Below are 20,789 nucleotides of genomic sequence, written 5' to 3' on the forward strand. Positions count from 1 at the left end.
CCAGGCGACGGAGAAGACGATGAGCCCGAGGAGGGTGCAGGGGACGTGAGCCAAGTGAAGCCCCTGCTGTCCAAGGCCGAGCGCAGCCACATCATCGTGTGGCAGGTGTCCTACACCCCCGAGTGAGGCTGCGGCCTGCCGCCACCCCGCCCCGCCTGATGCCATCTGCCACATGTACATACAGCCCCGCCCACCTGCCCACCACCCACCCAGGGGGCAGCCTGCCCGCAGGCAGCCAGGTGCCCGTCCACCCCACTTCTAGCCTCTCAACCTGCAGCTTTCACCTTCAGTCCGGGCCTCCCCATGAGCTGGCAGAGAGCATAGGGTCTGGCTGGGAGCGGGTAGTGGGGTGGCGTCCTGACCAGGGAGGGGCAGAGCCTCTCGGGACACCCTCTCCCCAGCAGCTCCTGGCTGGCACCCAGCCCAAAGCCCTCCAGGCCCGAGGGCACTTCAGGGCCAGAGCGAGGTAGAACCCCAGGGTGGGTCGGGCCAGGAAAGCCCCTACAGGTGGCTCCGAGCTCCACCCTGGGCTCCCCACTCCAGTCACTCATTCCCAGGATCTCTCCAGGGAGTCGAGCAGGGACTTCACCCCGCTGAGTCTTCCCACCCTGAGTCCACTTGCCTTTGGCTGCTGCCCATGGGAGTGGGGATCCAACCCTCAGGGAGTTGGCCCAGTTGCTAGCCTTCCCTGGGCTCCCCCTCCCCCATCCCTACCGCCCTGGGAACTGGCATGAAAGCATGTAACCAGGCTCCCTGGGGCAGCTGCCTGAGAAGACACACACACACCCTCATCCCGCTCAAGCCCCATAATGGTCCTGTGTGGTGGGCTCTCACTGGCCCTCACTGACCTGTGTCCTCCCCGACCCTGCTAACTCTCCCTGGGTGAACACTCACCTTGTAGGAGCAGGCCCCTTGAGTCCCACCCCTCCCGGAAGCCCCTAGGGTGGAATTTCTCAGGCTGCCAGGGCAGGCCCAAGCCTCAGGAAGAAGGGGAGGCCCCTGGTCTCTCCCGGGGTCAGTCCTTGGATGTAGGCTCAGCCTCAGGGTGATGGGGAAAGGTGTGCTCCAGGGCCTGCCTCCTGTGCAGTCTCCAAGGAGCCCAGCTCCCAAGACACGCTACTAAGTGCCTAGGGATAAGCGGTGTGGCCTGCTCCCTTGAGGGCATCTGATGATAGGCCACCGAGCAGAGGCCCAAGGGTTAAGGACAGGAGCCGCCTCCAGCCGGTTCTCGGCGATGGCGCGTGCCTGCTTTGAGGGGCACCGCCCTGGACTGCCAACTCCCCCACCTGCCCAGGCCTTATTCCTGTTCCTCGAGGCACCGATCAGGGCAGCCCCAGGCACTGCTGCCCACCCACCTCCCACCAGAGAAGCACAGATCTTGGGCAGCCATCCCACGAGCCCAGCTGGCCACTGCTGCAGCCACCAGCAGCTGCAGGCTTCTCCCCACCACCCTGCCACTCTCCACTGTGATGTACGTCAAGTCCCTTGTCTGTCCTCACAGGGCCTGAAGTGACTCGGGGGTTAGCTGGGTGGGTGCAACTGGGTGACACGATTCTCCTCAGGCTTTGGCCCTGCAAGTGAACCTACATATCTGCTCTGTAAGTAATAAATGTCTTAACATCATGCTTCTGTGTCCCTGAGCCCAAACCAACTGGAGCACAAAAGTTTTCCTCAATTTATTATAAAAAGAAGTACTGGGACAAGCAAAGTACTACGGTGGCACCCTGCCGCATTCCAGACGTGCTGTAAACAGGCGCAGGCCGGGCTGGGCCTCCTGAGAACCTCAGCCAGGACAGGAAGGCCTGTAGCAACCAGAGCTCCGCAGGCGTGCCCCACCTGCCCTCCTGTGCCCCGTGCCACAGGAAGGGTATTCTGAGCTCCTAGGGGTTGGGTCCACACGTGTGCACACCTCCGGGGCCTGGAGAATGCGGAATCACCCACAGCCCACTGCAGACGGGCACATCTGCCCGACCGGCTACTCGTACAGCCAGTGCCCGGCGCTGTCCTCCCAGCACAGAAGCTCGTCTGCGCGGAACCAGAGCGCTATCTCGCGGCGGGCGCTCTCCACCGAGTCGCTGCCGTGAATCACGTTCCTGTGCAGGAGAGGCGCGGGTGAGCGCGGGCCCGGAGCAGAGAGAGCTCGGGCAGAGAGCCCCGCGCAGCCCGGTTCGGGGAGTTGGAACCGGACTTACTTGCCGACCTCGATGCAGAAATCGCCACGGATGGTACCGGGCGTGGCGTCGGCCGGGTTCGTGGCCCCGATGAGCGCCCGCGAAGCGCGCACAACGTCCAGACCCTGCCACACCTGCAGACGGGGTCCGGGGTCAGCACGGGGTCAGCGCGCCGCCCTCCCGCCAGCCAGCACTCACCATGGCCACCACCGGCCCGGAGCCCATGTACTTGACCAGGCGCCCGTAGAAAGGGCGCTCACGCAGCTCGGCGTAGTGCTGGCGCAGCAGCTCCTCGGAGGCCTGGGGAGGGAGGGGGGAAGGGACGCGTGCTCCTGGGACCCCCATCCCCCACGCGCGGGGACACCGTCTCCCCCTGCACCCCACCCCGCCGCGCTCCCCACGCCCGGGGACCTCTCCCCAACACCCCCGTCCCACTCCCCACGCCTGGGGACCCCGGCCCTCACCAGCACCAGCTTCAGCGCCACCAGCTTGAAGCCCTTCCTCTCGAAGCGCCGAACGATCTCGCCCACGAGCCGCCGCTGCACGCCGTCAGGCTTCACGGCCAGGAAAGTGCGCTCGTGCACGCCGGTGTACGCTGTGGGAACCGCCGGAGTAGGGGCGCATCAGACCCGGTCGCACCCCCTACCCGCCCCGCCCAGCCCGCGCCGCTCACCCGCCGGGAAGAGGTTGGCGAAGATGGTCAGCACCAGGCAGATCATGATGGCGGCAACGGGGCTTGGGCGGCTCGAGGGCCGGGGCGGGGGAGACGCGCGGGCCGGGGCGGGGCCTGTGCTTAAAGCCGCCTGGTCGCCGGGCGCCGCCACCTCGGCGGACGCGGAGAGGGGGTGCCTGTCGTTCACGCCGACGCCGGGACCTCTGCGGCCGCGCCTGTGACTCCCGAATCCCCTCGGGTCTCCCCACCACCGGGCGCCTGCGCGGAACTCCTCTCACCACCCGGCCGTAAGCAGCAGTGTCAGCCTGCTCCTCCCCCACAGCCCTGCCAACAGCCCGCTTTGGTACCCCAAACTCAAAAAAGTCACAACCCAGAGCTGCTTCATGTGCCTTTATTCGCGTTCAGTTTCTACCTGGGTCCCGGCAGAGGCAACAGGTCATAGGGAGGGAAGCCAGCGTGGAAGTGACAGGAGCCAGCAGCGGGGCTCCAAACCTGCGGCTTTCCCCCAGCAGCCACCTCCTAAGAGGCCCCCTCAGTCAGATCTGCGTGTTGGGGCAGCGGGGACAGAGGAAAGACACAAGGTGCAAGGTCTGACCCCACCCTTTTCCAAGAAAATGTAGAACCTCAACAAGTCACGGGGAGGTAGGATCCAAGCTCCCAGGGGGCTGATTCAGGTGTAACCGAAAATGGTGGCCACTGCCTTGCACCCTTGCGGCAGCCTGCCCGCTCTGGCATTTTAGACTGCAGTGCCCTTGGTCTTTCTCTTCGACTCCTGGTTCTCAGGATAGTCCCAGGGATCAATGCGTATCCTCTTCAGATTGAGCATGGGCTCCTCCGTGCTGGTGTCTCCATTTCTCTGTCGCTCTGCTAGAATCATTGCGCGGAGGAGCGGCGGGTAGGGCACAGTGCGCAGAGTGTCCTCCGGCGCCGGCGTGAAAGCGGTGAAGGCTTCCTCCTCGTGCTTGGGCACCAGCCGCCAGTCGTGGTACATGACCTGTTCTATCTCCCGAGCCTCACTCTCCGTCTTTCCTGGGGAAAGAAGAACGAGGCTTCTTGCACACACGTTGACGGCACAATCTGTTGCCGGCAGCCTCCCCACCGGATTTGGACGCCTTACCTTTGAAGGTCAGGACGCCCCAGGCCTTCCCATGATCCAAGTTCTGCAAAGCAAGTGGGGAGGAGATCAGCTCAGAAAGCTCGCTTGCCCAGGGATCGGGCGACAGGATATCCCGTCCCACAAAGTCGCGCGCAGGGGAGACAGTGGTGCCCCGCGGTGCCGGGAGCTGAGGGGTGGGCACCGTGCACGCACCTGCGCCGTGTAGTCGGGCCGGACCCGCGTGAGGCGCCAGTAGCACGGCTCGTCGTGCTGCCACAGCCAGGACTTGCGCGTGACAAGGCGGCCCAGGCCGAAGAGCGGGAGGCGGCCAAGCAACTGCAGGAGGCGGCTCTCGCGGCGCACATCGGCCCAGGCTCGCGCGGGCAGCTTGCGGCCCGAGTGCGGCCGCGTCAGCGTCTCGTAGTCCAGGGCGTAGCGCTCCGAATCGCGCGGCCGCTCCCGCTGCTCGCGCAGGGCCCGCACGCGGCGGGCCAGCTCGGCGATCAGCCGCGGCCCCACCTTCTTCCGCGCCATGGCCGGGCAGCCTCCGCGCTCCGGCCGGAAGATGCCACCGCGCGCCGCGGGGCGAGCCCGACGCCGGAAGCGGCGGGTGTCCCCCGCAAAGGCGTCCGGGCGCTGCCGGAAGGGGAGAAGAGGCCGGGCGGGCCGTGGCGAGGGCTGGGTCTGGGAGGGCTGGGGGCTTGCGCCGGGGCCGGGGATAGCTGCAGCCCCCGACCTGGGAGATACCGGACTCGGACATCGAGGGCCCCGCGGGCGAGGAGGCCGCCGCCAGGGTCCGAGACCCGGCGGAAGAGCACAGGGCGGCGGCCGAGGTGGTGCGGAGGCTGCGGCCCGAGCAAGCCGTGCGGCGCCTGGCGGTGCTCATGGACCCAGGTGCGGGCGGGCGCGGGCAGCGGCCCGGGATGGGGAGCTCGGCCTTGAGGAGCTTGTTAATCTGCGCTCTGGGAGCCGGACGGGAATCAGTTGTTGGTAACACGCTGTGCAGGCTGTGGGGCTGCTGTCCCCACCCAAGTAGTGTCCTGTCGTGGGGGAAAGAAGGAGTGACAGCTGACTGCCCCTCTGCCCCATCCAGCCATTCTGGAAGATGCCGGTGCCGACATCCTGATGGAGGCTCTGGACGCCCTGAGCTGTGAGTGCCGCGTGGAGCCCGAACGCCCTGCATGGAGCCTCGGGTGGAGCAGAGTGAAGCCAGACCCTTGCTCCCTCAGTGTGAGTGTCCTGGGTTTACGGAATGCAGCCCTGGGTTGGGTGTTTTATGTGACAAAGCTCTTTTGAGAGGCAGCTGCAGCAATTGTGCACGTTTTACATACCAGTAAACGGAGAACGGGGAACGCTGAGTGAGTGATGCACAGGCCACTTTTGGTAAGTTGCGGGCTGGGAGCCAGAGCCTGAACGCAGCTGCTGCTGATTGATGCTCCATCCCATCCAGGCTGTGGCCACAGGTGTTGCTGCCTGGCAGACCTGCGCTGCTTTTAGTCTCAGTAGAAGGTGGGACGCTGGGTTTCTGTAGAGCAGTCCGGGAAGAACCTGCGCAAGCCTCAGGACTCCTGGGGTGCCCAGGCCATGGCCCGGGGTGCACGAGGCCACGGGTGGGCAACAGCGCCGTGTATGTTCCCACAGGTGCCTCCTGAGGTGTGGGCTGCGGATGAGCAGGACCAGCTGCTGCTGCTGGAGCCTGAGGAGTTTCTGCAGGGCGTTGTCCAGCTGACCCAGGTGTGGGAGGGAGGGAGGAAGGAGTAATCCCTGACCACAGATCGTGAGGGGCTGGGTTCCCTATTTTGGATGTTGTGGGTGAGATGGGGGAAGCCAGCCGGGCTCTTGGCCTGGGAGCAGGTGGGAGCCACGGCTGCTTCTTGAGGGTAGAAGCCAGGATAAGGAGGGTTCTCTTGAGAACTGAGTCGGAAGTCAGGTGGTAAACTGCTGAGAGGGGGCCTGGGGACTAGGGCTGCAGGCTGGCTGTGCAGTCCACCTTGTGACACCCAACCGCTCAGCTGCCGCCTGGCGGGAGAAATAGGGATTGCTCAGCTGATGTTTGCACCAGAGCGTCATTAGGTTAGACCCTCTGCCAGGTCCCAGAGTTCAAGGTTCTCCGTTTATCAAGCACCTGTGTATGTCAAGCAAATGCCAGGCTGGGGTGCAGAGGTGGACCAGGAATGGGGAGGAGGGTTGAGTCCAACTCTTCTAGGAGCCTGGGGTGTGCCCGGGTTCTTTCATAGATCTTCTTGATCATGTGGAAGGCACAGAGCTAGATTTCTAAAGAGAACTGGTTGGGCGGAGGAGTCCACCCCTGTTTCCTCCCAGCACCGCGGGGTTGTTCTTGGGCTCACTCCCCTGCTTCCTGCAAACTGGTGGTGGCCGGTGGGCCCCGCCTGCCGCAGCCCCCGAGGAACAGGTATGGTAAACCTTCTTGGTTTGCAGACATGTGGCCCAACCTGTTCTGTGCCCTGGATCAGTCCTGAGAGCCCTGCCTGCCTCCACCTGGCTGTCATTGGGCTGATGTTTACCTGTGGTACCGGTCACCCTAACACCCTTAGCCAGCCTGTCTGGGATGGGAGAGTTCGGGCGAAAGGCAGGGGTGGCCCTGGGGGCTGGTGTCACAGCTAACCCTCTCTCTTGGGCGGGCTCTGGGGGGCAGGAGGAGAACTCATGGAGGGTAGGGAGCCAGAGGAATGGTTACCTCTGCATAGGTCTTACCAGTCCAGTACCCAGGAGGCATGGCAGCCAGAGCGTCTAGTGGTGACTCGTGCCTAGGTGGCAGTTGGCTGGCCCGAGGTGGAGGAGGTGAGGACAGTTGGGTTGGGCCAGATGGTTGGCATGGGCTCTGGCCCTTGGGCTGCTCTCCGAGACCCAGCAGGGGCTGGTTTGGCACGGGGCGGGGGGGGGCACGTGGGGTTGGTCTCAGCTGGGTGTCACCCATGGGAACTCTCTGACCCACACCCACAGGCTCATCTCCTTCTCAGGCCCTGGTGCTTCTGCAGCTCTGGGCAAACGTGGATGTGCTGTTGGTGGCCTCCTGGTAGGAGCTGAGTCAGCATGTGTGTGCCTTCACCAAGGCCCTCACCCAGCGTCCCTTCAAGTGTGTGACCCTCACCCTGCTGGGGGCTGCAGCGGGAGGGATGGGAGTGCCGGGCGGGGTGGCAGTGCTGGGCAGGGTGGCGCCTCTCTGGCCTCTAGAGCAGAGGGGGCTGTGGGTTTTGTTGAGCTGGGGGCGGGGCGCTCAGTAGAGGTGATGAAGAAGCTAGGCACTTCCCTGCATCCTCCCCTTCCCAGGCAGTCCCGGGAGTCTGGGGCCTTTTCCTTCTGCACCACCGCGTGCTGGGCAGCAGCCAAGAACAGTGGCAAGAGATGGCACTGGCCTGCGGGGGGCCTGCTGGCAGCAGATCAGGCAGTTCAACTGTGTCAGCCCGGCTGTGGCCAATGCTGTTGTTGCTGCCTTCCCTTCCCCCTGCCTTCTGCAACAGGTGGGCCCCCCGCCCCCCAACCAGACTCCCAGATATGGAGGCCAGGTCCCCCGAGGCCTGCCCCGCCCATCCCCATGCCCGCCCTAGGTGTGCGGGGCCTGTGGCATGGAGCAGGGGTGCCTAGCCCTCCTGGCTGACCTCCCTGTGAGGATGGGCAAGGGTGTGTGGCCCCATAGGTTGGGACCTGACCTCTCCTGCTGCATCTGCCTCTTCCTGATGACCACCATCCCTGACCTCCCGCTGGACCTGGGCTCCTGACCACGCCTGTGGTACCTGACGGGCCCTTCTCCCACCTACCGGCAGGACTGAATGCAGCCCGCCCAGGGAACAGACTAGAAACCACGAGCGGTGGTGTGCGGGAGCAAGACACCCAGTATGACCTGCATCGGGGCTCTCAGGCAGGTCTGACCCCAAGATGGGGGCGCAGGAGGGGCAGCAGAGAAAGTTCTTGTGTAACTGGGATGGGCAGAAGAGGAAATTCTTTCTCTCCAGGAGATGCCAAGCCAGCTGGAAAGTCTGGAGAAGATGTGGGCAGGGCTCATATGCCCTGGGCCCTGTACACACTGGCAGAGGGGCTGCTAGCCAGCTACGACAGGCAGGAAGGGCTGGGCAGCCTCAGGGCCCCACAGGGCAAATGCCGGTCACCTGGAGGCTGCGGGGGCGGGGGAGGCAGGCCCCTTCAGAAAGGAGAAGTATTAAGACAAGGTCTTGAGAGAGAAAAGAGAACCAGGCCGTGACTCCTCAAGGGTGTTGTGACCCGCCCCCCCACAACAGGAGAAAAGCTGTGGACACCTGTGAGCCCCAGGCCTCAGTCCGACCCCTTTCATTCCATGGGTATGTAAGCATCAGACATAAACTCTAAGTTTATTACGGTCGTTTTCAGCCTCAGACGAGAGGAACAGCAGCTGACAACATGCAAAGCAAGTTAAGAAAAACCCAAGGCCGGCGGCGACAGCAGGAAGAGCCGACCTCTCACGAAGCCGTCCTCCTCACAGGCAGCAGACCAGCCTCCCAGGCCTGCAGCCTGAGTCCAGACATGCTGGGGCAGCAGCTCCCCAGAGACTCTGAGAAGGAAAGTGGCTGCTCCCACACCCGGCACAGGAAGCAGACAGACTAGGAAGTCCGGGTCTCCGGATCACAGGGATAATGGCCCCGGAGCCCCTGTAGCAAGGCCTCTCCCAGCCTCGGGTGGCAGGGGGGCAGCCGAGACAAACCTTGGTTCAGTCCTCCCTCTCCTGTTGCCCTGGGGGTGGTCCAAAGGGAGAAACAGAGAAAACGCCATCCCAGCTGTAGAAGGCAGTTTTCACTGGGAAACAAGCTAGGTCCTTCGGCAGCGCTTCCTCTGGCAGCGCCGGGTCTCAGGGCTGCTGGGATTGGCCATGGGCGAGGGTGTGGGGGGCTTGCGGTGGCCGCAGCTCATGCTCAGGACCCAGCCCAGCTTGTGGTGCAGCACCTGCTTGAGGCCGGGCGGCAGGGGCAGGCCCTCGAGCGTGTCCCCAGAGTCAGGCCGCAGCTGGCGCAGGCGGTAGCAGCACAGGTATTGCAGGGAGGTGATGCTGGCACAGGAGCGGATCACCTTCATGCTGCTCTTGGCCGCCGTGGAGCACACCATTGGGTAGAACCTCTTGTTCTGCAGCTTGGTGGCTGCCACTCCTGGGGGTGGGGAGGTGGCACAGCCTGAACCCTAAGCTCAGGCTCTCCTAAGGGGACGAAGGATGCTGGGATTTCCACCTACCCCCCGGCCTTGCCCGGTTCTGGGGACCCTGAGACCTCAGGGATGCAAGGATGGCCTTGCAAGGATGGCCTTTCAGGGCCCTCAACCTCACCAGGAGCTCAGTGGCAGCCACGCTCTGCGGGCATGTGTCAGAGTCACCTCCTCACCTATGCACTTCCTGTTCTTAAAAAAGGTCAGCGTCCCATGCCAGGTGTCCAGGTGCACGCCAATGATGGAGCCCTGGCCGAACCGGGAGGAGAAGCTCATCTTGTCGCCCTTGTGGTGGAGGAGGCCTGGGGGCAGCAGGGTCGGGGTGAGCCCTGCAGCCTCGGGGCCCCCCAACCCTGCCCACCCTGGGGGCCCCACGCACCCGTGTAGGAGAGGCCCCAGCTGTCCTCGTCCCGGCCGAGCAGGCTGCAGAATGTGTGGTGGTACTTGTCCAGGTCCACGTCCGATGTCCCGATGCCCACCATCTGGAAACGGCAGAACTGGCAGAGGGGGCTGGGGACCAAGGTGCCCGGCACCCCTCCCCCAACCCTGCCGGCCACTTACCATGTCAGTGCCATAGACGGGCGAGGTCATCTTGATCTCCCAGAAGTGCTGGCCCTCCCCCAGCTCCTTTGTACCCCGGATGGCCGCTGTGCCACAGCTGTATTCCATGTGGAAGTTGACCTTCCGGTTGTCACAGCTCAGCAGGGTGGCCGAGGACTTATTCAGGTCATCCCAGACCCAGTCAAAATCTGTGAGAGAAGAGGCCCAGGCTCGCCAGGCTCCCCCCCAGCCCAGAGGTCCGCCCACCCGCCGCAGGCCCCCACACTCACACTCGTCCTCCTCCCCGCAGCGGCAGTCCCTGCCCCGGTGGGCGGCGTGCAGACTGCCGCAGAAGGCCTCACTCTGACTGTCACAGTCGCAGAAGGACTCCCCAGTCACAGGCACGGCGCTGGGGATGGATGACGGCAGAGATGCATACTCGGGGTCGGAATCTGAGTCGCTGTGCTGAGGGGAAAGGGCCAGCTGTTCCTGCCTCCTGCCCTCTGCCGGCCCAACCGACCCCTTCCCCCACCTGCCCTGCCACCCACCCCAGGCCCACGGGTGAACGGCCACACGCCCCAAGGAAGGGATCTGGGGCTTTGGCCTCAAAGGGCCTCCTCAGGTCTCAAGGGCTCAGCCAGCCAGCCACAGTGACCCTGGACATCTTTTCTGGCTCAGGAGCTGCAAGGGGGCCTCCTTGCCAAAGGCCTACCACGCCGGTGGCTTCCTGGGAGTGGAGTGGAGGGCCCCGGAGGCCTAGCCACTAATAAGCCCCAAGACAGGGCTGCATGCTTAGCCATCGTCGTTGTCCAGAGAACATCTAGATTGTGATAAATGGGAGCGTGACAGCAAAGTCCGTTGCTGACCTAATGAAGGCACCTGGTCTCCCCGTGGCAGCAGCTGGGCTCCAGGGGGGCCGATGGCCGTGGTCCCCTTGTCCGTGCAAGGGTGTGCTCTCAACCCCCATCACAGGACCCTGACGAGCAAGCCCCATGGTCTCAGGCTGTGGCAGGAAAACATTCAGTTGGGCCTTGGCCCTCTGCGTGTGGCTCTCAGTCCTCACCGAATGGACTCCAAGCCTTGAGGGCCTGATCTTGGCCCAGGGGCCAGACGCTGAGGCTGAGCTGGTCTGGTTCCGGGGACCAGCTGACCCACAGACCCTCCTGGAGGCCAGTGAGGGCGCCTCTGTACACCTTGTTGTTCCTGTTCTGGAGCCACGTGGGCCCCTCAAGACACCCACCCAGGCTCTGACATCTGGCCGACCAGTGAGGGCCTGGAGTCTCAGGCCCCAGGGGTGCAGGCAGCCTCTGCATGCCTGCTCTCTGAGCCCTCCCAGCTTCGCCTGGGGTCCTGGTGGGGCTCTGGCCTCCACCCTCACTCTCTTGGCCTCTGGGTGCTGCTCTGGGCCCTGCGGAAATGCCCTCTGCACAGTGGTCTGGGTGACCTGTTCAGACCTGGGAATCCTGCTGCCCTGAGAATCCTGCTGCCCTGAGAACAAAGCCCACAGACTTAACTCTCGTCAGAGAATATAAGACCCCCTCCTTGCCCAGCCTCCTCCTCTGCCCTGTCCACCCCTGTCCCCATGGGGCAGGAGTGGGGGTCTGTTTGCCCCCGGATGGCTTTTGGATACCATTTCAAAGAGGCTCTTTCAGCCTCTCATGCTGCGTCCTCTTCCTTCTCTTCCTTTCTCGTAGGCTTCCCTGACGCTCTCCTGGGTCCTGCTCACCTGCCTCCTCCCACCGGAACTGAGTTCCTTTGTTATTACACTCAGCCCCAAGTGCCACACAGGAGCTCTGGGAACTGATGGCAGAGACAGCTCAGGGAGTGAGGAGGCCGAGCCCCAGTTGGAGACAGACGCCAGCAAGGACAGTGGCAGCAGGCCCAAAGCACCCCGCTCACGGGGAAGAGCGATCCCCCACAAGCCAAGGCAGGCCCACTGCTGCCAGAGGAGACAATCCCTTCCCATTGAGTCAGGAGCCAGGGGCACAGACCTGAGCACTGCTGGCCCCGGGGGTCATACTGCTTGGCACCCAGCACACAACCCCCTGTGCAGAGGGCAGACCCGGCCCCACCACAAGCTGTAAGGAGAGCTTAGAGCAGCGGAGACAAGGACATGTGTGTTCGGCCTTCAAAGGTGCTGGGGTGACACGCTCTCTCCATCCACACGTGCACACAAGTACCCCGGGCCAATTAGGTGACCGGATGAGCCACAGGTGTGTATCAGACACTGCACCCCCAGCCCCTGGACGCCTCCCACATCCCACAGCGATGAGCCAGAGAGGCAGAGACAGACAGGAGAAAAGACTGCTCCAGGCCACGTGGTCAGTGGAAGCTGGAGGCGGGATAGGAATGCAGGCTGAGGCCTCTCGCTGGCCCAGGCAGGGAGCTAAGGGAGGCCCCAGGAAGGGGACCCAGGATGTCGCCTCCAATTCTGCCCCAAGCCCTGGTGCTTCCACGGGACTCAGCTGCCCTCACTGAGGGCTGGGGAGGATAGGCACCTGTCCCCACCCAGACACCTGGCTGAGCCAGGGCACCCAGGCAGGGTGGCTGTGACAGAGCAGAACCAAGTCACCCGAAGATCACCCTGAAAACAACAGGGGTGACTCACGGCAAAGCCAAAGCCCAGCTCTGGTCTGAGAGGTTCAGGAAACTGACTTGTGAAGCCCTCCCCACATGCCCCCCACGGCAGGCACAGAGGCCACAGAGCCCCACCACCCCACCCCTGTGGCGGGAGTCAGCGTGGTGAGGCTCTGGTTGCAAACACCTCAGGTCCATCAGGAACCTCCACTGCAGACAGACAGCTGAGCCGCCCTCCTCACGGCCTCTGTATTCCTGGGCCTTGCAGAGCTCAGGGTCCTGAGCACAGGAAGGCTCAGGAATGTCGGTCTTTAAAGATCAAAATTCTTTTTTTAGATGCATATACACAAACGTTGAGTACAGACTTCAACAGGCAGAGAAAACGTCCAGAAGGTTGCACACAGAGGTAACAACAGCTACCCTTGAAAAGCGGTTGGGTAAATGGAATGGAGAAGTTTTCGTGAAATGAACTGACCAAAGTACCCACTGACACCCTCTTCAAAGAAAAAAGTCTACAGAGGAACGTAGTATATGCCTTGAGGTCCTGCTACCCAGGGCCACGTGTGTCCTTAACCGTGTGAAGAGCCTAGGGGAGCAGAAGCAGAGTGCACGCAGGGGACGGTCCGACAAGCCTGGCCCTGTTTTCTGCCCTCAGAGGCATCTTTCTCTTTCAGTCTCAGTTCAGGCAATATTTAGTCCAGCCATGCCCACCATGCTCACCCACTGGAACCTACCTGCCCATCAGAGTCGTAGCCCCAGTTGGTGGACCCTGCCAGAGCCACGGCCCGGGCATCCGCATCTCGGCGAGCTGCACTCAGGACAAAATGCCACGCTCTGCTGCTCCGTGGGCGCCTGGCCATGGTGGGCAGGATCTGGAAGAAAGCACAAGGTCTGAGCAAAGAAAGACATATGACACACCAGTAGGTCCCCCAGCACCCCCTGCACTTGGCCCCCAGACTGTGCCAGCCCACCCAGGGTCCGGAACTCTCTTCACAAGCTCATACCTCACTCCAGTGTCCGAGTACCTTGATGAAACCCAGGTGGAGAGCATGGAATGCCATCCTGACATCCATGACTCTCAAATGCCTAGCTCAGCCCCTCTCCGAGCTCGGCCTCAGGATTGCAAGTGTCCCTCCTGCACATCCCTCAAGCATCTCAAACCTTGCCTGCCCCTCCTCCATTCTCCATTTTGACAAACGGCATATCTAGCCTCCGAGTTCCTCATGCCAAACACACAGCAGTCATCCCCAACACTTCTTTCCTCCCTCCCACCACGGCCTCACAGCCCTCCGCGCCCCACACCGTCTCCAAAACATGTCCTGAATCCCTCTCCACCCCTGCTGCCACCTTGCCTGCCCCACCCGCACACAACTCGTCTTCGCTCTGGCTCCTCCCACTTCACTCACTACAACCGAACTTTTTTTGAAATACAAATCTTAAAATTTTAAATTAACGAGTTAACTCCTCAGGGCTTGCCACTGTTCTTAGAATAAAGTACAATATTCTACAAAGCCTACAAGTTCCGGCCCTGTTCCGGCTGGTAGCTCTTTCCAGCCCTTTGCCCACAACGCTTTCCCCTCCCCTCTTTGGCTCTCAACTTCCATGCCCGACTTACAGTAATAAGTCGCCCTCTGTGATCGTCTACTTCCCGGCTCTGCCCTGGTTTGAAATCCCCAGAAGGGCCCTGCCACGACCCCGAGGGGCGGCAGTGAATTAGCGCAGACAGAGCTTTTGAGAGATAGGATCCCGTCCGCAGACCAGGGTTGGTTACTGAAACTGGCCAGAGTGGGCCCGGCCTAATCCTCGCCCGCCACCGCCGCAGCAACAGTAAGCGCCAGGCCGTGCACGCGCAATGCACGACCCCGAGACTGACCCCGCTGCAGTAGGGGTTGCTTCCCCATCAGGCATCTCACTGTCTCAGGATCGGTGGGGTTGCGGGGTTCCTCCCGCCCGCCGCCCCGCCCGGTCTGCGGCGCAGCGCCTCGGCAGCCTCGCCCGGCCCTGCCGCTGCCGATGCCGCCGCAGGAACAAAGGCGCGCCGGCCCCGCCGCCCGCAGCTCCGAAAGGTCGGCGGGCGCGGCGGGGTCGAGCCGGGCGGGGCGGCCGGGCCCGGGAGACCCAGGGAGGCGCGGACGCGGCCCGCCGCTCACCTGCAGCCGCCCTGCGCCGCTGCGCTCAACCCGGCCTGCTGTGCCCTACTTTCCGCTCCGGAGCTAGACGTAAACAATCCCCGCCCTCGCGGCCCGCCCCCTGCGCCGCATTGGCCCCGCAGCGTGCGCGGCTCGGGGCTACGGCGGAGGGGCGGTCCTCGTGGCACACGCCTCTTGCTGAGATGCTGCTGGATCTGTCAATCCTGACCCGACGTCCCCATTGGCCACATCTCAAGCGGTCGGAGACAAGGCCCGCACGCCCATTGGACGCGGGGCGAGGAAAAGAAGCGGCCTCACGCTGGGGCGTTGACACGGAAGTGGGTCCAGGTCCTGTACGTCGTCTGCGCCGGAACTTTCGTAAACCCCTCGTGCGATCTGATTGGCTGAGGGTAGCGCGAGTGGGCCTATCAAGAGGAGTCGTGGGGGGGTCGCGCTGCCCATTGGTCCGAAGGCACTTCACTCAGGCAGGGAGGCGGACTGTGCGAGGAGGAAGTGGCTGGAAGCCGTACGACCACCCGGGTGGGATGGAGGCGGCAGGAGGTGAGTGCGCTGGCCTGCGGGGCGTTCTCGGTCCGCGGGCACCGAGGGAAGATGGAAGGGGCCGGCCCGCAGCTGCTGGTCAGGGCTCCGGGTTTTAGCACACCGTCTTATTTACAGTGTAAAGGTCTCAGAGGTGCTCGCGTGCGTCATTACGGCGCTTAGAAAGAAGTCTTGTTTGAATAAGGAACTCTAAGAAGGAGAAATTGGAACGTCACATACTCGCAGTTGTTTGTAGAAGTATTATTTTGTCTTTTAAGCCTTGATATATATATATGTGTATATGTGTGTGTGTGTGTATATATATATATAATTTAAAGGGAAGTTGCGTGGGATGGAATACGTACATTGGACACAATAGGATTCTCACAGCTTAACCACGTTATCTTCCGAAAGATCTCAGGTCTGGTACCATGAGCACAAAGCTCTTACAACGCTGCATTCATCCATTGGATTATAAACGTAATACTGGAGAGAAAAACCTGAAAAAGTTTGTTATGATAAGGGCAGACTTGCTACAAGGTGAGAGGAATAGCTTCTAGATTGATGGATGAAAGTTTCTCTTTTAACTAAGGGGGAAGTACACATGGAAAGTAGGAAAGTACAAAAGCCTAACGGGCTTTGCAGTAAACCTCCCTGTGCCCAGAGGCAACTCCTGGTGTCCCTCTTATTTTTCTGGAAGGATTTTTTACATATAAAAACTTCCATATTTGTCCAGCGTATCAAATAGTCATGGTTTGGTTGAACCAGACTTAAGGTTTGACTGGGCTTTTTATCCATACAGAGGGCCCTTTACTTCCCTCCATGGGGAGATACTGCTTTCCTTTGCCTCTCACATCTAATAGGCACTCAGATTATCGTTGATGATCTGTTTATAAACTTTTTCAGTATATTTATAAGTGGAAGTTTTTTCTGGTTGGCTCCTAAGGATTGTTGTGTGAGAAGTGACTTGGGAGCAGCAGTGACTTGGGAGCAGCGGTGACTTGGGAGCAGCAGTGTCCTGTGTGATGCTCAAGCAGATAAAGTTCCCCAGTCCCACCAGTGAGGAGAGCAAGTCTTCACTATTAGGGGCCTGGCAGTGCAGCACCCGCACAAAGGGCGAGTAGGAATCAGGACCCACATCTGGCTTGTTCTTTCCCTAGTTTCTACCAGAGCACCCCTCCCCACACCAAAGAAAGGTGAAATTGATTCCCAAGTACTTTTTGATATTAAAGCAATTTAAGTAATAGCCTTTTAAGTTGATGCAGAGGTGGCCTGAGGCATGGTGTCCAAGGTATTTGTAGGCAATGATCTGGGTGGTTGGGGGGGGTGCCCTTTCCTTGTCACCTTACGAGATCTCTCGGCCCCCAGTACCAGACGGAGACCCAGGACAGGCGCTAGAACGCACTTGTGACAAGGACCTGCTGGAAAGCCAGGCCAGGAGCACTCTGAGTTTCTAGGGAGGCTTTGGTGGCGGGGGCCTTTGAACCTACCCATGAGAGATGGGTCAGGAGGGGGGTCAGTGTTTACTCACCTTTCGTTGAGCCCCTCCTGGGGACCTGGGTATGCAGTGAGGGTGGTGGAGTGAGTGAGCAGCTTGCTGCAGGCCAGGCAGGAGTCTCGATGGTGAGGTCCTGAGGGCGCTGGGGCAAGAAGGTGGGCATTTTGCCGGGGGTTTGAGGGTTGTTTGTATGCAGATGGCAGCCGCTGTGGGGAGGCAGGGATTGGAATGGTGAGTATTTACAGGGTGGCATTTCAGGCTCATTGAAAGGAAGAGCAGCTGGGGCAGAGCGACCAACAGGGCTTCCCAGAGTGGTTGGACCCGGGCCTGCCTGGGGCATGGCACTGATGCCTTGGCCACCCTTGCGTACCCAGGGTTTCTGAAGGCACGATCTTCAGCCATCCAGGTGACCTGACATCCGCACCCACACGATTGTGGTTGCTTCCCCAGACCTGTGGCCTCCCTCCTGAGAACTGGAGGCCAGGGCTGCCTTGAGTGCCTCTTCTGACCCCAGGGGAGGGGGTTGGGCACCTACAGTCAGACCTCAGAGCTGTGAGTGCTGCCCTGGCACAGGTGTACCTCCTGACTGTAACGAGCACCCTATTTACGTTAGTCTCCACCCATTTCCCTTAGAATCAGCTGGAAGTCTTTGGCTTGAATTGGCCTTGTGCGCATGAGCTCACAGGTGCACATGAGCTCACAGGTGTGCATGCTGGAAAGAGGAGCAGTTTGAGGCATTTCCTGCCCCAGCAGCCCCACTCCAGACAGAGTGGGAGCAGCCATTTTTGAGGAACTGGTAGGTTGGGTCTGGGGCCTGCTGGAAGCCCTTTCACAGGGGCGTGTTTGCTCACGCCGGGGGATGGAGCAGGTCTCAGGACTGCCCTGGTCTCAGGATCTGGGATGTAGGAATATCTGGTGATCCCGCAGTGAATGAACATGGAGGGCAGCTGGTATGAAGGAGAGCCCTGCCCTCCTCCCCTGTTGTCCTTCTGACTAGAGCCTGGAAACCTGGCCGGCGTCCGGCACATCATCCTCGTTCTTTCGGGAAAGGGGGGTGTTGGGAAAAGCACCATCTCCACAGAGCTGGCCCTGGCCCTGCGCCACGCGGGCAAGAAGGTGAGTGCCTCCCATCTCCTGAGCCGCCACCCCTGCCCCTTGTGGGCCTTGGCCGGTTCCCTGCATGCCGCGTGGACGTCCCGCCTCCTTGCAGGTGGGTATCCTCGACGTGGACCTGTGTGGCCCCAGCATCCCCCGCATGCTCCAGGTGCAGGGCAAGGCTGTGCATCAGTGCGACAGTGGCTGGGTGCCTGTCTTCGTGGACCAGGAGCAGAGCATCTCCCTCATGTCTGTGGGCTTCCTGCTAGAGAAGCCGGATGAGGCAGTGGTGTGGAGAGGCCCCAAGAAGAATGGTAATGACCGGACAGGAGACAGCACTGTCAGCCTGCTGGCCTCCCCAGCTGCCCTCTTGGTACAGAAGCCCCAGGGCTGCTGGCTCTCCTCCACACAGCCCTCCCCCCACAGCACCAGCCTCGGGTAAAGTTCGAAAGACAGTAGTGCTGGCCTTTTCATTTCCAAGACTCTCCCGCTGTGCACCTAAGCAGTCAGCCCGCAAGTATTCGGACAGCGGGCCTGGGGGGCAAGAGCATGAGACTCAGCTGTGAAGCCTTCAGCCACCTGGTCCATCCCCTGGGGCTCAGACCACCCAGTGTGGGGTGCCTGGTGGGGCTCTGGTGCCTTTGAACAAGCAGATGGCATTAAACTCCCTCTGGTGGGCAGAGCGAGGCTGCCGGGTGTGAGAGCAAGCTCAGGGTGGGGGCTGCTTCCAGGACACACCGGCGTGGCATTCCACCACAGGCCACCTCTCTCAGGCACAGATGCCTACCCCAGGAGGATCCACACTAGCCATCCTCAGCTAAGGCCCGATCAGAAGTCCTAGGGGTGGGGTGGGGTGGGGAAGGGTCTCCCCACCTTGCTGTACTCATCCTGCCCCTGGTGAGGAATGGCACACGCAGCTCTCGGGGTGCCCGGTTGTACCGGAACCCACAGACACCACCCTGCCCCAGGGCTGGGAGGAGGCAGCGGGCTTCGTGTGACCCCTTTGTGAGACCCTGCCTCGCCTGCTCTCTCCCCGACCCCGGGCCACCCTGGGTCTCCACAGCACTGATAAAGCAGTTTGTGTCCGATGTGGCCTGGGGGCAGCTGGACTACCTGGTTGTGGACACGCCCCCAGGGACCTCTGATGAGCACATGGCCGTGGTGGACACCCTGCGCCCCTACAGCCCCCTGGGGGCCCTCGTGGTCACCACGCCCCAGGTACTACGGGAGCACCCTCACCCTGGGGCAGGCGCTTTGCCCTACTCTTTCCGCTCATCTTGGCTGAGTTTTCGGGATGCCCATCAGCTAGTCCTGTCTCTTTCCTGGTCTCCAGGCAGTGTCCGTGGGGGATGTGAGGCGGGAGCTGACCTTCTGTAAGAAGGTGGGGTTGCGGGTGATTGGGGTCGTGGAGAACATGAGCGGCTTCGTCTGCCCACACTGCGCGGTGAGTTGTAGGAAGTCGCAGGAAGTCGGGGGTGTGGGTGGTCGGCCTATCCCCTTTGAGGGTGGTGAGAGGCCTGGAGGTGGACCCCGCACCTCTGTGTTCTAGGAGTGCACCAACGTCTTCTCCAGGGGAGGCGGCGAAGAGCTGGCCAGACACGCTGGAGTCCCCTTCCTGGGTAAGCGAGCCAGGGCTGCCCCGGGGCCCCTGCTCTAGGTGGCCTTACCTCTCTACGCCTCCTGCACCCAGGGAAGAGGAGAGGAGGGTGGAAAGTCCTGTCCTCCCTGAGCTGCGAGTGTCAGCTCATCTCTAACAAATTGGTTCCCACCAACTGGAGAGAGGCAGCCCCCCAGGCTTTGAGCAGGTGTCTGCGGCTAAGACACCTGCTGAGACCATGGAGGTGCAGAGGGGCGGCCGAGGCTCTGCGAGCCTGTATCAGGGACGCCAGTGGCACGGGACCATGTCCCCAGCACTCACCCTGTGCTTTCTTACAGTGGCCGGAGCCTGAGAGGTGGTGGGGCCGGGCCTGCTGGGTGGGTTGCTGGCCGTTCCAGTGGAGACTGAGGCCAAGAGTACATTCCTGCCAGGCACCTCAGCAAGAGGTGTCTGCTCTCGGTTAAAGCGGCACTGCCAGTGGGCTCCTGGGCCGTGGGGAGTGTGGACGTGGCCTCCCGGCCCCGGGCTTTGCTTTCACCACCTGGCCCCTTCTCTGCCCCCTTCCTTTCTCTCTCCCAGGCTCTGTGCCCCTGGACCCCGAGCTCACGCGGAGCCTGGAGGAGGGCCGAGACTTCATCCGGGGGTTCCCCGAGAGCCCCGCGTTTCCTGCGCTCTCTTGCATAGCCCAGAAGATTCTGAATGAGGCGCCTGTTGGACTCTCCTGACCAAGGCAGTTTGAGTGTCTCCTCTGTGTGCTGTGGGGCTCATGCTCACAGCCTGGAACAGAGGCGGTGGCACAGTTCCTGAAACCCGTGGCCCTGGGTTGCCGTCACCATGTGCTCCTCTCCCCGTGGGCCTGCCCTGGACGTTTCGGGTGCTTCAGCAGCATCTCAGCATCAGAGCCACTGACAGTCAGTGGTTCCGCCTGGTTGGCCTGTGGCAGGGCCCGGGGATAGCGTGAGGTCGCGATGCCGTGGCCTGACCTCCCTGGTGGTGCAGCTCAGTACTCACATGCCCCAGATAGACGGGCTGCTCCCGACAGCCAAGTCTCCACGTTGTTCACAAAGCTTGTGTGTCTGGGAGCGCGCTGGGCCTATAATCCTGGTGAAGTAGGCAGCAGCACCCAGGAAGGTGTCAAACTTGTAATTCAGAGGAGCCCAAAATAAACCCGTCCCACCGCCGTGGTTACAGGTCTGACCTTTCTAGATCATTCTGCTCTGGTCCCGCCTCTCTGGCTTAGTGTCACCACGTCCTGTGGCAGACAGTGTCCACTCCCTAAGTCCCAGGAACTGGGCCAACAGCCCTGTCATCGACAGGCTCCTGGAGACTCTGGTGAAGATACGTTTGGGGAGAGTTTGTCAGGTAACTTGCGATGTGTGAGTGGCCATGCTTGGCCCAGTGAGAGCTAAGTGCCCGCCCCGCCCTCCGTGCTGCGGGCCTGAAGGGTTGAGCTGAAGAGCAGAAAGGTGAGTGTGAAACAGAGTCCCAGGAGTTTTCCCTGCACGGCTTCAAGGAAGGCCAGGAGGGGGAGGTTCTGGAAAGCAGGATGGTGGCATGGTGTGCTGTTCTTCCCAATGGGAGAGGTGGGGTGCTCAGTAGAGAATGTGGAATGGTCCCTGGGGCACGGGTGGCAGGGGGCCTGGGGAAGCAGCCCTCAGATATCACTTCTTGGGGGCAGATGGGGAG

The 20,789-nt window shown here is 61.7% G+C and overlaps 6 protein-coding genes across 29 annotated transcripts in view; 3 read left to right on the forward strand and 3 right to left on the reverse strand.

The window, feature by feature from the left end:
- MAPK8IP3 (mitogen-activated protein kinase 8 interacting protein 3) overlaps window positions 1-1,623 on the forward strand; it is a 47,555-nt gene extending 45,932 nt beyond the window's left edge. For all 7 annotated transcript variants that reach the window (XM_060123712.1, XM_060123711.1, XM_060123709.1 and 4 more), the window contains one exon: window positions 5-1,623. In XM_060123712.1, the coding sequence (XP_059979695.1) occupies window positions 5-126 (122 nt within the window). In that variant the 3' untranslated portion in view covers window positions 127-1,623. The remainder of the gene's footprint in view (window positions 1-4) is intronic.
- Window positions 1,624-1,661: 38 nt separating this feature from the next.
- NME3 (NME/NM23 nucleoside diphosphate kinase 3) lies at window positions 1,662-3,064 on the reverse strand. Its single transcript, XM_060123754.1, has 5 exons — window positions 2,845-3,064; window positions 2,636-2,766; window positions 2,370-2,471; window positions 2,193-2,305; window positions 1,662-2,093 (listed from the first exon to the last, which is right to left on the reverse strand). Exons 1-5 carry the CDS (start codon window positions 2,888-2,890, stop codon window positions 1,976-1,978), a joined length of 510 nt encoding a protein of 169 aa, XP_059979737.1. The 5' UTR covers window positions 2,891-3,064; the 3' UTR covers window positions 1,662-1,975.
- Window positions 3,065-3,219: 155 nt separating this feature from the next.
- MRPS34 (mitochondrial ribosomal protein S34) lies at window positions 3,220-4,531 on the reverse strand. The gene is made up of 3 exons (XM_060123745.1): window positions 4,154-4,531; window positions 3,962-4,004; window positions 3,220-3,873 (listed from the first exon to the last, which is right to left on the reverse strand). Exons 1-3 carry the CDS (start codon window positions 4,472-4,474, stop codon window positions 3,581-3,583), a joined length of 657 nt encoding a protein of 218 aa, XP_059979728.1. The 5' UTR covers window positions 4,475-4,531; the 3' UTR covers window positions 3,220-3,580.
- EME2 (essential meiotic structure-specific endonuclease subunit 2) lies at window positions 4,155-14,096 on the forward strand. 7 transcript variants are annotated; one of them, XR_009535453.1, is made up of 8 exons: window positions 4,155-4,818; window positions 5,034-5,170; window positions 5,582-5,674; window positions 6,380-6,470; window positions 6,922-7,056; window positions 7,268-7,422; window positions 8,306-12,650; window positions 12,900-14,096. XR_009535453.1 is itself a non-coding variant. In XM_060123729.1 (8 exons), the coding sequence occupies exons 1-7, from the start codon at window positions 4,473-4,475 to the stop codon at window positions 7,799-7,801; spliced, it is 1,050 nt and encodes a 349-aa protein (XP_059979712.1). In that variant the 5' UTR covers window positions 4,155-4,472; the 3' UTR covers window positions 7,802-7,824; window positions 8,306-8,434. The 7 variants fall into 7 exon arrangements, 4 of the variants coding, with proteins under 4 accessions (XP_059979712.1, XP_059979711.1, XP_059979713.1 ...); XR_009535452.1 differs by having other exon boundaries at window positions 6,922-7,037; window positions 7,204-7,422; XM_060123729.1 differs by lacking the exon at window positions 12,900-14,096 and adding an exon at window positions 7,726-7,824 and having other exon boundaries at window positions 6,922-7,037; window positions 7,232-7,422; window positions 8,306-8,434.
- On the reverse strand, window positions 8,266-14,492 carry SPSB3 (splA/ryanodine receptor domain and SOCS box containing 3). Of its 10 annotated transcripts, none has more exons than XM_060123732.1 (8): window positions 14,395-14,491; window positions 12,979-13,116; window positions 10,534-10,670; window positions 9,958-10,127; window positions 9,689-9,876; window positions 9,507-9,609; window positions 9,304-9,429; window positions 8,266-9,075 (listed from the first exon to the last, which is right to left on the reverse strand). In XM_060123732.1, exons 2-8 carry the CDS (start codon window positions 13,102-13,104, stop codon window positions 8,741-8,743), a joined length of 1,185 nt encoding a protein of 394 aa, XP_059979715.1. In that variant the 5' UTR covers window positions 13,105-13,116; window positions 14,395-14,491; the 3' UTR covers window positions 8,266-8,740. The 10 variants fall into 10 exon arrangements, with proteins under 10 accessions (XP_059979715.1, XP_059979716.1, XP_059979723.1 ...); XM_060123733.1 differs by lacking the exon at window positions 14,395-14,491 and adding an exon at window positions 14,118-14,319; XM_060123740.1 differs by lacking the exon at window positions 14,395-14,491 and adding an exon at window positions 13,860-14,099.
- On the forward strand, window positions 14,328-20,291 carry NUBP2 (NUBP iron-sulfur cluster assembly factor 2, cytosolic). 3 transcript variants are annotated; one of them, XM_060123725.1, is made up of 7 exons: window positions 14,330-14,934; window positions 17,409-17,527; window positions 17,622-17,820; window positions 18,570-18,724; window positions 18,840-18,950; window positions 19,056-19,125; window positions 19,683-20,291. In XM_060123725.1, the coding sequence occupies exons 1-7, from the start codon at window positions 14,577-14,579 to the stop codon at window positions 19,826-19,828; spliced, it is 1,158 nt and encodes a 385-aa protein (XP_059979708.1). In that variant the 5' UTR covers window positions 14,330-14,576; the 3' UTR covers window positions 19,829-20,291. The 3 variants fall into 3 exon arrangements, with proteins under 3 accessions (XP_059979710.1, XP_059979708.1, XP_059979709.1); XM_060123726.1 differs by having other exon boundaries at window positions 17,676-17,820; XM_060123727.1 differs by lacking the exon at window positions 17,622-17,820 and having other exon boundaries at window positions 14,328-14,934; window positions 17,409-17,621.
- Window positions 20,292-20,789: the final 498 nt, after the last annotated feature.

The sequence above is a fragment of the Lagenorhynchus albirostris genome, chromosome 15 (assembly GCF_949774975.1).
Source record: "Lagenorhynchus albirostris chromosome 15, mLagAlb1.1, whole genome shotgun sequence".
NCBI lineage: Eukaryota > Metazoa > Chordata > Mammalia > Artiodactyla > Delphinidae > Lagenorhynchus > Lagenorhynchus albirostris.

What these genes read in the sequence shown, in the direction of transcription:
- MRPS34 (XM_060123745.1), bottom strand. Translation starts at nt 4,474, where the DNA reads ATGGCGCGGAAGAAGGTGGGGCCGCGGCTGATCGCCGAGCTGGCCCGC. An exon ending in GGCCCGACTACACGGCGCAG is followed by an intron (nt 4,005 to 4,153) that starts GTGCGTGCACGG and finishes CTTGCTTTGCAG; the next exon opens with AACTTGGATCATGGGAAGGC. An exon ending in GGGCGTCCTGACCTTCAAAG is followed by an intron (nt 3,874 to 3,961) that starts GTAAGGCGTCCA and finishes TTCTTTCCCCAG; the next exon opens with GAAAGACGGAGAGTGAGGCT.
- SPSB3 (XM_060123732.1), bottom strand. Translation starts at nt 13,104, where the DNA reads ATGGCCAGGCGCCCACGGAGCAGCAGAGCGTGGCATTTTGTCCTGAGT. An exon ending in GCTACGACTCTGATGGGCAG is followed by an intron (nt 10,671 to 12,978) that starts GTAGGTTCCAGT and finishes TTCCTGCCACAG; the next exon opens with CCTGAGACCATGGGGCTTGC. An exon ending in CTGGGGCCTCTCCTACACGG is followed by an intron (nt 9,430 to 9,506) that starts GTGCGTGGGGCC and finishes TGCTGCCCCCAG; the next exon opens with GCCTCCTCCACCACAAGGGC.
- NUBP2 (XM_060123725.1), top strand. Translation starts at nt 14,577, where the DNA reads ATGCTGCTGGATCTGTCAATCCTGACCCGACGTCCCCATTGGCCACAT. An exon ending in GAGAGGCCCCAAGAAGAATG is followed by an intron (nt 17,821 to 18,569) that starts GTAATGACCGGA and finishes GGGTCTCCACAG; the next exon opens with CACTGATAAAGCAGTTTGTG. An exon ending in TCGTGGTCACCACGCCCCAG is followed by an intron (nt 18,725 to 18,839) that starts GTACTACGGGAG and finishes CCTGGTCTCCAG; the next exon opens with GCAGTGTCCGTGGGGGATGT.
- NME3 (XM_060123754.1), bottom strand. Translation starts at nt 2,890, where the DNA reads ATGATCTGCCTGGTGCTGACCATCTTCGCCAACCTCTTCCCGGCGG. An exon ending in CGCCAACCTCTTCCCGGCGG is followed by an intron (nt 2,767 to 2,844) that starts GTGAGCGGCGCG and finishes CGGTTCCCACAG; the next exon opens with CGTACACCGGCGTGCACGAG. An exon ending in CCGGGCCGGTGGTGGCCATG is followed by an intron (nt 2,306 to 2,369) that starts GTGAGTGCTGGC and finishes CCCCGTCTGCAG; the next exon opens with GTGTGGCAGGGTCTGGACGT.
- EME2 (XM_060123729.1), top strand. Translation starts at nt 4,473, where the DNA reads ATGGCCGGGCAGCCTCCGCGCTCCGGCCGGAAGATGCCACCGCGCGCC. An exon ending in GCGTTGTCCAGCTGACCCAG is followed by an intron (nt 5,675 to 6,379) that starts GTGTGGGAGGGA and finishes CTTGGTTTGCAG; the next exon opens with ACATGTGGCCCAACCTGTTC. An exon ending in CTCACCCAGCGTCCCTTCAA is followed by an intron (nt 7,038 to 7,231) that starts GTGTGTGACCCT and finishes TCCCCTTCCCAG; the next exon opens with GCAGTCCCGGGAGTCTGGGG.